The sequence below is a fragment of the Salvelinus sp. IW2-2015 genome, linkage group LG13 (genome assembly GCF_002910315.2).
Source record: "Salvelinus sp. IW2-2015 linkage group LG13, ASM291031v2, whole genome shotgun sequence".
NCBI classification, from domain to species: domain Eukaryota; kingdom Metazoa; phylum Chordata; class Actinopteri; order Salmoniformes; family Salmonidae; genus Salvelinus; species Salvelinus sp. IW2-2015.
In genome coordinates this window covers 46,278,067-46,291,938 of record NC_036853.1, presented here as the reverse complement: position 1 = coordinate 46,291,938, position 13,872 = coordinate 46,278,067, and the positions used below count along the sequence as shown (strand labels likewise).

At 42.0% G+C, this 13,872-nt stretch overlaps 1 protein-coding gene across 1 annotated transcript in view; it reads right to left on the bottom strand.

The window, feature by feature from the left end:
- The window catches only part of LOC111971616 (sodium/potassium/calcium exchanger 2), an 18,798-nt gene extending 9,368 nt beyond the window's left edge, over positions 1–9,430 (bottom strand). The window contains exons 1-5 of the mRNA XM_070446312.1: positions 9,329–9,430; positions 6,632–7,760; positions 5,514–5,549; positions 4,125–4,128; positions 3,590–3,617 (exon numbers count right to left, since the gene is read on the bottom strand). Coding sequence (XP_070302413.1) covers positions 3,590–3,617; positions 4,125–4,128; positions 5,514–5,549; positions 6,632–7,577 — 1,014 coding nt within the window. The 5' untranslated portion in view covers positions 7,578–7,760; positions 9,329–9,430. The remainder of the gene's footprint in view (positions 1–3,589; positions 3,618–4,124; positions 4,129–5,513; positions 5,550–6,631; positions 7,761–9,328) is intronic.
- Between the last annotated feature and the right edge of the window lie 4,442 nt (positions 9,431–13,872).

The window sequence follows — 13,872 nt, the reverse complement described above, 5'->3', positions numbered from 1 at the left end:
TAGCTTAAACAATATTTACCAAAATGCTGGGGAATGGCTTGGAGAGGGAATTTGCAGGGTTTTCAAACTCTCCATACATGAACATACATGCAAACACACAAACTGGACATACATACATACACACATACATACACACGCTGTCTTATAACAAAATTCTGGAAGAGAAATTCAACATATATATATATATTATATAATATGAAATGCATATTTTTTACTTCTTTCAGTGCCTCAATAACAGGAAATAGCTAAGTCTGGAATTCAATCAAACTTGCACTGCAGAGGGTAACTGCACCATTGGAAAGTGCATGCTAGGGAAGGAATGGGAAAGGGGATACCTAGTCAGTTGTACAACTGAATGCATTCAACTGAAATGTGTCTTCCGCATTTAACCCAACCCCTCTGAATCAGAGAGGTCCGGGGGCTGCCTTATCAACATCCATGTCTTCGGTGCCGGGGGAACAGTGGTTAACTTGCCCCTGTTATCTTAATGCGTTAATTAAGTGTTTCATTAATTCAAACTGCCAATCAAAATTATCTTTAAGATGTTCATAAGGAACACGTGAAGCTTTCGAAAATAACTATTATTCACAGTATACTGTAGCCGTAAGTTCCATAAGGCTGCCAGCCAGCCACCCAGCCAGCCAGCCAGCCAGCCAGCCAGCCAGGGCTTTCTGCAAAGCCGGGAGTTTCTGCAAGTATCCTTGCGAGGCAGAAGTCAATTGTATCCACCTGACCCGCCAAGCTCCCAGACTTAGAGAGGATTAATCCACAGAGATAACCGTATTTAGAACAGTAATTTCAAACCCTTCATGTGAACTCTCATAACAACCTTCACATGTCACAACGTGACGTTTGATTCGACCCTCACACTTTTATTACACTTATTTTGTATTTGTTTGAATATTGGTTGTTACTTGGGTGGGGTTACAACCCTTAAGGGCCCCAGTGTCCATTGGATATAGAAGATCTTGGATATAGAATAACATGTTAAGTGTGTTATCGGTACCCTTTCTTCATGGGAAAGAAGTTAACCCAATCACAATACAAGTACACTTTTAGTTACAATTAATAACAAAGACTGGAGCATAAGCAATATAGACATCAGCTGTTTTTATGGTCTTCCCTATTTCTGAGCCAATGAAACACACTGTAGCTGATTGGTCAGTTGTGGCCCTGGGGTTTAGCACAGGAAGTGAACCCTCACAATGAAGGTAAACATTATACTTAAGCAGGGCTCTCCAACCCTGTTCCTGGAGAGCTACCCTCCTGTAGGTTTTCACTCCAACCCCAGTTGTAACTAACCTGATTCATCTCATCAACCAGATAATTATTCAAATCAGGTGCGCTTGATTAGGGTTCAAGTGAAAACCTACAGGACTGTAGCTCTCCAGGAACAGGGTCGGAGAGCCCTGTACTAAAGATTATGGAAGCATGGTCCACAATTATTTACATGTCATTGAGAGGCATGATTGAAAGGAAAATGTTGATGAAAATACGTGAACACTGGTAGTTGCTTTCTATCTAAATCATCAGTGAGGATTTTGCCCTGCAAAATAAGCATGCAGTCTTGTCTCTTGCAAAAAATCTCCGGCAAACACTTCCTAGTGCAGTCAGATCATGCTGGTCAAAAGCTCTTAAATGTGAGTTCCAATGTCCATACTAGCATACTATTTAGAATGCATTCCCAATTAATTGCTTCATTCTAAGTAGTGTATGCTAGTGTATTATACTGAACAAAAATATAAATGGAACATGCAACAATTTCAACTATTTTACTGAGTTACAGTTCATATAAGGAAATCAGTCAATTTAAATAAATAAATMTGTCCCTAATCTATGGATTTCACATGATTGGGGATACAGATATGCATCTGTTTGTCAGTTACCTTTTTTTTTAAAGTAGGGGCGTGGATCAGAAAACCAGACCATTTACCTCATGCAGCGTGACAAATCTCCTTCACATGGAATTGATCAGGCTGTTGATTGTGACCTGTAGAATGTTGTCCCATTTCTCTTCAATGGCTGTGCGAAGTTGCTGGATATTGGCGTGAACTTTGAAACACACTGTCATACACATCAATCCAGAGCATCCCGAACATGCTCGATGGGTGACATGTCTGGTGAGTATGCAGGCCATGGAAGAACTGAGACATTTTCAGCTTACAGATCCTTGTGACATGGGGCTGTGCATTATCATGCTCAAACATGAGGGGATGGCGGCGGAAGAATGGCACGACAATGGGCCTCAGGGTCTCGTCACGGTATCTCCGTCAATAAAATGCAATTGTGTTCATTGTCCGTAGCTTATGCCTGCCCATACCATAACCCCACTCTGTTCACAACATTGACATCAGCAAACCGCTCGCCCACACAGCGCCATACAACGTGGTCTGCAGTTGTGGAGGCTAGTTGGACGTACGGCCAAATTCTCTAAAACAACATTGGATGCAGCTTTTGGTAGAGAAATGAGCATTACATTTCTGCAGAGCTCTGTTGGACATTCCTGCAGTCAGCATGCCAATTACACGCTCCCTCAAAACCTGAGACGTCTGTGGCATTGTGCTGTGTGAAAAACCTACACATTTTACAGTGACCTTTTATTGTCCCAAGCACAAGGTGCACCTGTGAAATGACCAGGCTGTTTAATCAGCTTCTTGATATGCCCCACCTATCAGGTGAATGGGTTATCTTGGCAAATTGAGAAATGCTCACAAACAGGGATGTAAACAAATGTGTGCACATCTTTGAGAAATAAGCTTTTTGTGCGTATGGAACATTTCGGGGATCTTTTATTTCAGCTCATGAAACATGAGAACAACACTTTACATGTTGCTTTTACATTTTTGTTCAGTGTGTATATATAGTGGATATAGAGAAACATAATGTGAAAAATATCCTCTTCTGTTCATTGCTAGTTCTTTGAGTCACTGTAGGCTTCTGTGTCTTTAGTCAGTCAGCTTTAGTCAGTCAGCTGCAGCAGGTTAGTTACATCATGCCCAGGGCTCGATTCCCGATAGCGATGGAACTTATGCTGCGTTCCTATACAAGTGGGAAGGACGTAATTACCAGTTGTGAAGTCATGAATACAGTTGGACGCATCATGCATTTACGTGCTTTGAACTTTGTCAAGAAAGGCTGATTGGCTAATGGCCAACAAGCTGCGTCAACCATAAACTATAAGTACAGCTATCATTCTTGTAAACAAATTATCGTGTTCCAAAACCATGTTAAAAGATTGCGTTAAAAAAATAATGTTAGTTGTTACATTTAACTGCCGAAAATGCAGTTATTGAGGTAATTTCCTTACTAGGCGACGTCAGAGGTCAGCATGTGGGATAAATTGGAGCTCAGGGATGATAGACAAGTTTCCCACTACTAATTAGGAGTTGGAGGGGAATGTAATTGAAATGTTCCAGTCATATGGGGTAAATACCACCTTCCCAATTGGTTAAATGCAGCATTAAGCTTAGGAGCGTTTTAACAATGCATCGTTCCTATAACAGCTGAAGATCTTATGCGTTTCCCAAAACACCACAAAACGTTCAGTGTTGTTGGATCATATGTCGATACTGATAGGATCGAAAGAAAGGCAGCACTGCTGTCGGATCAGCTTTGGCCTTTCAAGTCTTACTTTAACAGTATAATTATTCCACAATACTGACGACGGTTCAGCTCCTATATAGATATTATCACTTATGGCTGCAAAAATTGAGGCAGATTATTCTAATGCTAACCCTATACCAATGCACTAGATCACAAATTAGGTATTGCGCACATGTTGTTACACAACATTAACTATATTGACGCAATTACATACAGTAGCCTAGAATTAGCACAAAAAAAACTCAGTTGATTGAACATTAAATTGATGTCAATATGGTTTAAATATACAGGTCTTTACTGTACTTATATTTGAATTCAGTCATCTTGATTTTCAATTAAGAATATTTTTATCCCTTGCTTGTTTGTAACAATTGCAAAAACATTGGCAAATTTGTAACTGAAGTTATCGGCGGCTGGTCACAGAAGATACAGATAGGCCTAAACATATTGATGCTATGTTTAGTGTAGATCTTCTGTGTATAAAGTAACGGAGAATGGCAAATACGCATCTAACGACACACTTAGCTGTTGTACGAGTGGTCTGGAGGAAGTTGGTAAATAATGAGCGTTTTCAAGTGCAACTTTACTAACGATGGTTTTGGGAAACAGCTCAGAGCTTTAACGATGCTCCTACGAGGGTTCTAACAATGAACTTAGCCTTGAGATGCTTTTGGGAAACTGGGCCCAGCCCAGGAGTCAGTCGCATTATATTTGCTGTCGTCACAAATTGTAATCAGATAAGGGTTTAAGAAGGATTGGAGTCTTAGAATAATCAAGTATGGTGAGTTCTTCCTGACTTCCTGACTTCCACCATCTTACATATATATACATCTCTCTCTCTCTCTCTGCATATATATATATAGCTTGGGTTAAGAACACAGACTACTCTGAATGACAAAACAATAAACACAATTGGTTAAAAAAAAAAGTTTTTAACTTTTCCAAGTGTTGAGTGAGTTTTGCTCTCCACACCAGCAGTAGCACCTGGCTAAAATTACCTGTGGTAAATGGATTGGAGGATTTGCAGAGGGATTACTTAAGAACTACAGACATATGAGGGCAAGCAAGTCGTACATCATGTGCTGGCTGGTTAACAAAAAGCCCTAAGGAGTCAGACCAGTACAAGGATGAGAGACTCCCTGTGAACAGGGCAGTTTTCCCAGAAGGACGGAATACAAACAGAGTTTTTATATCCCCTTGATGATAGAAATAGTAATCACCTCTTCAAGTTGGGTTTAATAATGGCACTTGCATCTCAACGTTAAGATCCGAGGTGTGAAATGAACGTACCACACATCAAATAACTACTGATCAAATACTGTATGTCATGTGAAGATGTAAGAGACAAGTTTGCCGCTACCCCCTAATTGTTGCTGTCACTACAACATTGGTTCTTATATAAAGAAAAAAATGTGGCTCGTAATTTATTTATCATTAATTAATTGAAATAAGTATTTTTAAAGTACTGCTTGCTGGAATCATATATCACACCTCATCGCTAGGTTTTTCTTTACAATATCTAGTGTCTCAATGTGGTGAGACGATGATAATAATTAGTACGTATGGATATTATTTTCTTCTCAATGCCAAATACAGGCCTATAATCTAGTCCAAATTGCACAGTAGTGTTAAAGTATAAACCCCTGAAGATCTGGAATTGGGATGCAATGCAAGTCAAAAGCTACAGGTAAGCCCTAACAATCACAGCCAACATCCAGCTAGGGTTCACCTGTGCTCCGTAAGAGTGTGACTCTGAGTATATAACATCTGAGAGCAATGAATCAGACTCCAACTGAAGACAAAGACAAGAACACAGCATGTTGGACACGTGTAGGAGATATGTCACAACAGTAGAGTTTTGAATTATAATGATGCCGTTTTTTTTGTATTTATTCTATCTTTATCTGTACACGTCAATTTATTTGCTGTGTCTTTTGGGGTTGTCCCTACATGTTTGATCCCACGGAAATGTATGTATCGCCTCCTTAAAATCTGAAGTTGGGTTGGTGTTGTTTTTTGACATTAAGGCCAGCTTTACTAGCTAGCCGATCTTGATAATAAAGTCATGATGTTTAGTACATGCGGGAGTTTTATGAAAACGGTGAATGTTCAAGCTACTTTAGCCTACTGTCTTTAGCTCAACTCTGGCCATGAAGAGATGTTGATTGAATACAGCTGTTGAGAAGTTGGTTCAAGGGGACACACTGTGCAGTGCACATTGTCGGGCCTATCCACTCAAACGTGTCTATCCTTTGAAGAAATGTGGCCACACCAAACTACCCTCTGGAGCCATGTTGATAATAAAAATTGGAATCTCCAAACATTGAGACCTCGTCAGAGTAACCACCCTCCCCCATTTGCAGCCCGTTACAGATATTGACAGTTGGTTGTTTCCAATGTTTAAAACTCCCTCAGATAACCACAGACCACTGAATTCAGTATACCAGTTAACGTGTAACCGATTTCCTGTAGGTCGATGAATGTCAAAGTTAATGACAAAGTTAATAAATGGTGTGTAATTACAGTATCCATCATCAAGAAGATAAAAAGTCTACATATTTATTTCTTAAATGGCATATAAATATTTCCTAAACATTGGTTGTGTAAATGTGTCTTGTGTACAGTAATATGTCTAAAACATTTAAGGGAAAACTAGATTGTGTAACGTTAGTTGACTGACTACTACGAGTGCTGTATGTATGGTGAGCCAGCTTTGCAAAGGGCTCAGAGGCCTGGTATTTAATATGGGAGTGGATGGAAGACTCCATGGAGCAACCTGCTTGGTGGTTTGACTTAGTCATCACGAATAGGGAGGGCCATCTCTGTGTGGCCATGCACAGGTGACATGCAGCTAAACCCAATGTTAATCCCTGGGCAGGCAGAGGTTTTTGGCGTCTGTCCGTCTACCTGGCCCGCAGGATGACTTTTAAATACCCTTCCCTTACGCTGCACGCGAGCAGCCTCCTGCCAAAAGTAAAAGGAACGGGAGTTAAGAATACATCTGGGGAGGAAAATGTGGCGGAAAAACTCACCTTAGGAGCGGCCTCCATCTCTTCCACTTGATTCTGGCCCAATTTACTCTTTATGAAGGTCTCTACATCTGCATTGAACTTCATAAATGTCACATAACTCAAGTAGCACATCAGCAAGGCGATACTTTCCCACAGAAAGATCTGGTTATCCAAAAAGAACAGGATGAGCATCAACAGACCAATGATGTAGAAGGAGACGTCTCTAAAGAGGGGCCACCAGGTCAACTGGAGAACCTCCCTGGAGAACAACGCGCACATCCCGATGACAAACAGGATGTTGAACACGGCCGAACCCACAATGGTTCCTATGCCCACGTTGCTGTGGGAGATGAACACCCCGATGACGGAGGTGAAGAGTTCCGGGGCAGAACCCCCGGCCGCCATGAAGGTTGCCCCGGCAACGTCGTCCGAGATCTGTAGTTTCTCCGTGATCACAGTCAGGGCCGGGACAAAGAACTCGTCGCACACAATGGCTAAGGCGATGAACATGTACAACATCCCAAACATGTGCAGACAGACGGCCCCCTGCCTTCTCTCCTCCAGGTTGAAGAGATCTGTGGGGTAGTCCCCCGGGTTCATCTCATCCATGGAAGACTTCATGGCCACGGGCATGTCCTCCATCATAGAGACGTTGTGGCCTCCCTGGTGCTTGGTGGTGAGCAGAGTTCTGTGGGGGGCCGACTGCAGTAGGTCTCCCCCGGACATAGCAGCGGGGGAGGAGGAAATTAGATCACCTCCATTTCCATCAAGCCCAGTAGAAGAAGTAGTCCACTGAAAGGCACCCAATGAGAAGACTGTGCTGAGGGTCACGATGCTGAGGACGAAAGCTAGAATCCTTATGGGCCTCAGTTTTCTCCGGACGTGGAGGTAGTGATGCCTTCTGCTCAGGGGGAAGGAGTCCTTCTGGGACCCCATGTCAGCACCTGGGAGCATCAGTTCCATCGCTGTTGCATAGGTGGAGGCTGAGGCTCAGGCTGGCTGTGAGGCTGCTCTGGCTCTGGCTGGTTTAGCACGAGCGCTTGCCTTACAGTGTCGAGGAGAGCATAGTCCTCTAAACACAACAACCGACGGGCCCCTGATGTTCTCCAGGGTCTGGGGCATATAAAGGTTTCCTCATATTAGTGTCTGGAAAACACAAACGGGGAAGAGAGAGGATTATTACAAGGTAAATCATCACTCACATCTGTAGAAATATCAACAGGTGCAATGTGAACCTTAGTTTAGACTAAGTTATAGGCCTAGGTCTAGATTTATATACACTGAGTGTACAAAACATTAAGAACACCTGCTCTTTCCATGACAGACTGACCAGGTGAAATCTATGATCCCTTATTGATGTCACTTGTTAAATCCATTTCAATCAGTGTAGATGAATAGTTGGAGACAGGTTAAAGAAGTATTTTAAAGCCTTGAGACAATTGAGAGGTATTGAGAGGTATTATGGTAGTAGGTGTCAAGAACTAAAACGCTCAACAGTTTCCTGTGTGTATCAAGAATGGTCCCACCACCCAAAGGACATCCAGCCAACTTGACACAACTGTGGGAAGCATTGGAGTCAACATGGGCCAGCATCCCTGTGGAATGCTTTCGACACCTTGTAGAGTCCATGCCCAACGAATTTAGACTGTTCTGAGGGCCAAAGGGGAGTGGGGATAAAATGCAATATTAGGAAGGTGTTCTTAATGTTTTGTACACTCAGTGTACAAGCCCTGTGTCTCAACATTTACTGTACACCTACCAAGGACCAGTAAGCTATAGGCCTAGTCCTTCTTTCTTTGAATTCCGCTTTAATCAAAATTGGCAAGTTACCACGGGCTAAATTGGTTTCAGAGATTATTCAGCGCTATCCCAGGGACCGGTGCCGCTCACGGACCAGGGCTTGAGAAACACTGCGATAGATCACTATTGTCTGCCCAATCTAATGTATATACTCTAGTTGGTGTGTTTGTACGTAACCATAAATGAAATACAGCTGTGTTACCTTACAGATGAATCCTACCCAGCTATCTGTAATATTTGTAAACTCGCTGATTTTAAAAAGCCTGTGCTGTTGAAATCTCAAATCTCTGAATGGCATTCTGAKATAAATCAATATCATTGCTTAATGAAACATAATAGATATTGACTTTGAAATATGAGCACTTTGCATGAAGCAAATTATTTCAATTACAGTCGGTTGACTTGATTACAGTTTGATTTCTCCATGTACCTGTATCAGTACCCACAAGCTTTGCTTAGCCTAGGCTATTATGGTTATCAAAACCTTGGGAAAGTATCTTGAAAATCTTTCCAATATCTTTAAAACATGCACCTATTCGTGTGGTTATGACACAGCAGATATCTAAAAGCAGAAGTCGTGTGTTAGGTGAGGTGATAGGTGATAGCTGTTTAGAATTGTTAAACCAATTATGCTCATTTAAAACCTCCAAGCTTACAGTTCACTTTTTTTTTTACTGGCAATTTCCTCCAACGATAAGACTCAAAAGGAATGTAAAACATTGTAAACAGCAAATATATCCTTAGATCAAAAATGAGCCCTATTCTGTTGCATAGTTGCAGAACACAGACCAAAGCCAATCAACTAACCACCTAGTTCATCTTGCAAGCCACCATCCAAACCAATGCYATATCAAACGCAAAAATAAATCCTCACAAAACAATGCATAACAATTGAAAGAAAAGTAATAATTTACCACACTTGCAGTCTCCTGTTGGATGCTGTACAGAAGAAAAAAAGGTAGGTGGTGAGGAATTTGCCAGTAAAGCCAATCCTGATTGACAAGTTCCTGTAGGCTCCAACTGTAGACTGTGAATAGCTAATGTAAATCTGCTCTAAAATTTCCTTAGCACCGAAGGGGTGGAGCTTACAGACACGAACAGTCAATCCTGTGGTGAGGTGACTCCTCCCCCTCTACCTTGTGTACCTGCCTACCCYGCCACGTGACAGGAATCAACCTCTTCTGTCTCTATTTGACTTGAGGTGAAAACGTGAGATCATGTTGCTAGAAAGACCAGAACCCAATCCTATTGATAGGCCTTATCCTACCAGMCCATTTTATTGTAGCCTGGCCTCAAAGACTAGATGTAACATAGTCAATGTAAATCTATGGCTCTCAACTTAGTATCATATGTTATGTTTGGTATGGTTACATAAGACAGTTTGTATAGTGTAATAACCAAAAGAGCTCTACCAGTAGGTTGATACACATACACTAAATGACCAGTATGCGGACACCTGCTCGGCGAACATCTCATTCCAAAATCATGATGATTAATATGGAGTTGGTGCCCCTTTTGCTGCTATAACCACCTCCACTCTTCTGGGAATGCTTTCCACTAGATGTTGGAACATTGCTGCAAGGACTTGCTTCCATTCAGCCACAAGAGCATTAGTGAGCACTGATGTTGGGCGATTAGGCCTGGCTCACAATCTGCGTTACAGTTCCTCCCAAAGGTTTTCAATGGGGTTGAGGTCAGGGCTCTGTGCAGGCCAGTCAAGTTCTTCCACACCGATCTCYACAAACCATTTGTGTATGGACCTCACTTTGTGCACGGGGGCATTGTCATGCTGAAACAGGAAGGAGCCTTCCCCAAATGGTTGCCACAAAGTTGGAAGCACAGAACTGTCCAGAATGACATTGTATGCTGTAGAGTTAAGATTTTCCTTCACTGGAACTAAGGGGCCTAGCCCAAACCATAAAAAACAGCCCCAGAKCGTTATTCCTCCTCCACCAAACTTTACAGTTGGCACTATGCATTGGGGCAGGTAGCATTCTCCTGGCATCCGCCAAACCCAGATTGGTGAAGCGTGATTCATCACTCCAGAGAACGCGTTTCCACTGCTCCAGAGTCTTTACACCACTCCAGCCGAGGCTTGGCATTGCGCATGGTGATCTTAGGCGTGTGCGGATGCTCGGCCATGGAAACCCATTTCGTGAAGCTCCTGGCGTTGCTTCCAGAGGCATTTTGGAACTCGGTAGTGAGTGTGCGCTRCAGCACTCGACGGTCCCGTTCTGTAAGCTTTTGTGGCCTACCACTTCGCAGCTGAGCCATTGTTGCTCCTAGACGTTTCCACTTCACAATAACAACATTTACAGTTGACCAGCGCAGCTCTAGCAGGGCATACATTTTACGAATTGACTTGTCTATGGAGATTGCATGGCTGTGTGCTCGATTGTATACACCTGTCAGCAACGGGTGTGGCTGAAATAGCCGAATCCACTAATTTGAAGGGGTGTCCACATACTTGTATATACAGTGCATTCGGGAAGTTTTCAGACCCCTTCCCTTTWTCCACATTTTGTTAAGTTACAGCCTTATTCTAAAATGGATTAAAAACAAAAAAAATCCTCATCAATCTACACACAATTCCCCATAATGACAAAGCAAAAATAGGTTTTAAATACTTTTTGCAAATATATTACAATCAAAACCAGAAATACCTTATTTACATAAGTATTCAGACCCTTTGCTATGAMACTCGAAATTGAGCTCAGGTACATCCTATATAGACAGGTGTGTGCCTTTCCAAATCATGTCCAATCAATTGAATTTACCACAGGTGGACTCCAATCAAGTTGTAGAAACATCTTAAGGATGATCAATCGAAGCAGATTTGGGCGAACGTTCACCTTCCAATAGGACAACGACCATAAAGCACACAGCCAAGACAACYCAGGAGTGGCTTTGGGACAAGTCTCTGAATGTCCTTGAGTGGCCCAGCCAGTGCCTGGACTTGAACCTGACCGAACATCTCTAGAGAGACCAGAAAATAGCTTTGCAGTGACGCTCCCCATCCAACCTGACAGASCTTGAGAGGATCTGCAGAGAAAAATTGGATAAAAGCCCCCAAATAAAGGTGTGCCAAGCTTCTAGCATCATACCCAAGAAGACTTGAGGCTGTAATCACTGCCAAAGGTGCTTCAACAAAGTACTGAGTAAAGGGCCTGAATACCCAGAGTCAGATGAACTCGTGGATACCATTTGTATGTCTCTGTGTCCAGTATGACTGAAGTTAGAGGTAGTTTCATGAGCCAATGCTAACTAGCGTTAGCGCAATGACTGCAAGATTATAGCGCAATGACTGGAAGTCTAATCTTCCAGTCATTGCGCTAACGCTAGTTAGTAACATAAAAATGGTATCCACGAGTTCATCTGACTCTGGGGAAGTAGATAAAGGGCCTCATTGCCAAAATCCCGAAGTATCCCTTTAAGTAAGTAAGCCTTGTCTGAGCCAGAAGGGCCCAAAGGGCAGGAGCCTATCTCCTGATTGCTTTATCTACCTTTAGTTGAAAGCACTGACTGTAAGTCGCTTTGGATAGAGCGTCTGCTAAACGACCAAAATGTAAATGTACTACAATTGTTGCACATTTTCAAAGACATAGCTTTCGGTAAAGGAAATGTTTATTATGTTTTCTGTGGTAACATCAGTGGACTTTAGACTCATTATAAAGGAAAATAAAATAACATCTGGTTTAAAATACAATGTCACCAAGACTTAAAAGCCACACTGTGTTCGCTATAGACCTACAGTACCAGTCCATGTGTAGAATTGGGCATCTGTCAAAGACCTGTCCTTACGGAGGCTCATTGTCAAATGGCGCTGTAGGTAAGCAAACTCAGGGATGGACAGAGGGCAGGAGGGGGGGGGGTAGTATTAGAATCCTTTCAACAGCTTCTTCTTCTTCTTCTTCTTCTGGAGACTAAAGCTTGTGGTGGTGAGGTCAGGCTAAACACGTGAGCCATTAGTGATGTAATGCTCTGCTGCCTCTCTGCTGAAGGTGAGCTCAACTTATCTGACCTGTACTGGCTCTCTTCAGGTCTCTCTCTTGTCCCCCTCCCCCCACGGCCCCTTACATAGGCAGGCCGTGAGGCAGCAGTTAGCCATCACCTGTTAGAAAGGTAGAATGACGTAAAGAAGACGGGACATACATGTTTGTTCTACTGTGTGCCTGTTCTTTGGCTGTGAACCTGTTAGCTGTACAATTGCATGCATATGGATTTCAGTACAGGAACCGTGAGCCTTTTGATACAGAAATCTTTACAGAATTAATACATTACATGGTTTTCAAACCTGCTCCAAAGGATCGGTGGGTCCCCCACGGGACGGTTGAGCTAACGTAGGCTAATGCGATTAGCATGAGGTTGTAAGTAACAAGAATATTTCCCAGGACATAGACATATTTGACATTGGCAGAAAGCTTAAATTCTTGTTAATCTAACTGCACTGTCCAATTTACAGTAGCTATTACAGTGAAATAATACCATGCTATTGTTTGAGGAGAGTGCACACTTTTGAACTTGAAAAGTTATTAATAAACAAATGAGGCACATTTGGGCAGTCTTGAAACAACATTTTGAACYGAAATGCAACGGTTCATTGGATCAGTCTAAAACTGTGCCCATACACTGCTGCCATCTAGTGGACAAAATKTAAATTGCACCTGGGCTGGAATAATACATTATGGCCTTTCTCATGCATTTCAAAGATGATGGTACGATTCTAGCTTTTTTAAATGGTTGGTTTTTTCTTTGTATTATCTTTTACCATATCTAATGTGTTATATTCTCCTACATTCCTTTCACATTTCCATAAACTTCAAAGTGTTTCCTTTGAAATGGTATCAAGAATATGCATATCCTTGCTTRGTGGACTGAGCTACAGGCAGTTAGATTTGGGTATGTAATTTTAGGTGAAAATTMAAAAAAAGGGGTGGATCCTTGATTAAATGCTCTTGTCTATTACCATGCCGAGATAAAATAATATGCTCATGACTTTTATAAGTGTACGAAGGCACTGTATAGCAGAAGTATAGGATAGAAGTGTAGTAGAGAAGGGCACTAGTTACAGGAGGCTGGTGAGGGGAGGATGGCTCATAATAAGTGAATGGAATGGTATAAAACACATGGAAACCATGTGCTTGATACCATTCATTCCATTCCAGACGGTATTATGAGCCCGTCCTCCCCAATTAATGTGCCACCAGCCACCTGTGGTACTAGTATACAGCTAAACTKCTTTACAGGTTAGGTTACTTTGAAGCTGACCTTGGTTAGGCCTATGAAACCGGCCATCACGGCTATATTAAGACGAACCAAGGCAGGCTAAATATATTACATAACAGGCTAAATTGTAATTTAAGGTAGAACTCTTATAATGCTCAAACTGAGGTGTTACAGGATTCTTATTTTCCTTTAAATGTGAAATTATATTAATAKTTTTTTWAAATAATTTTGT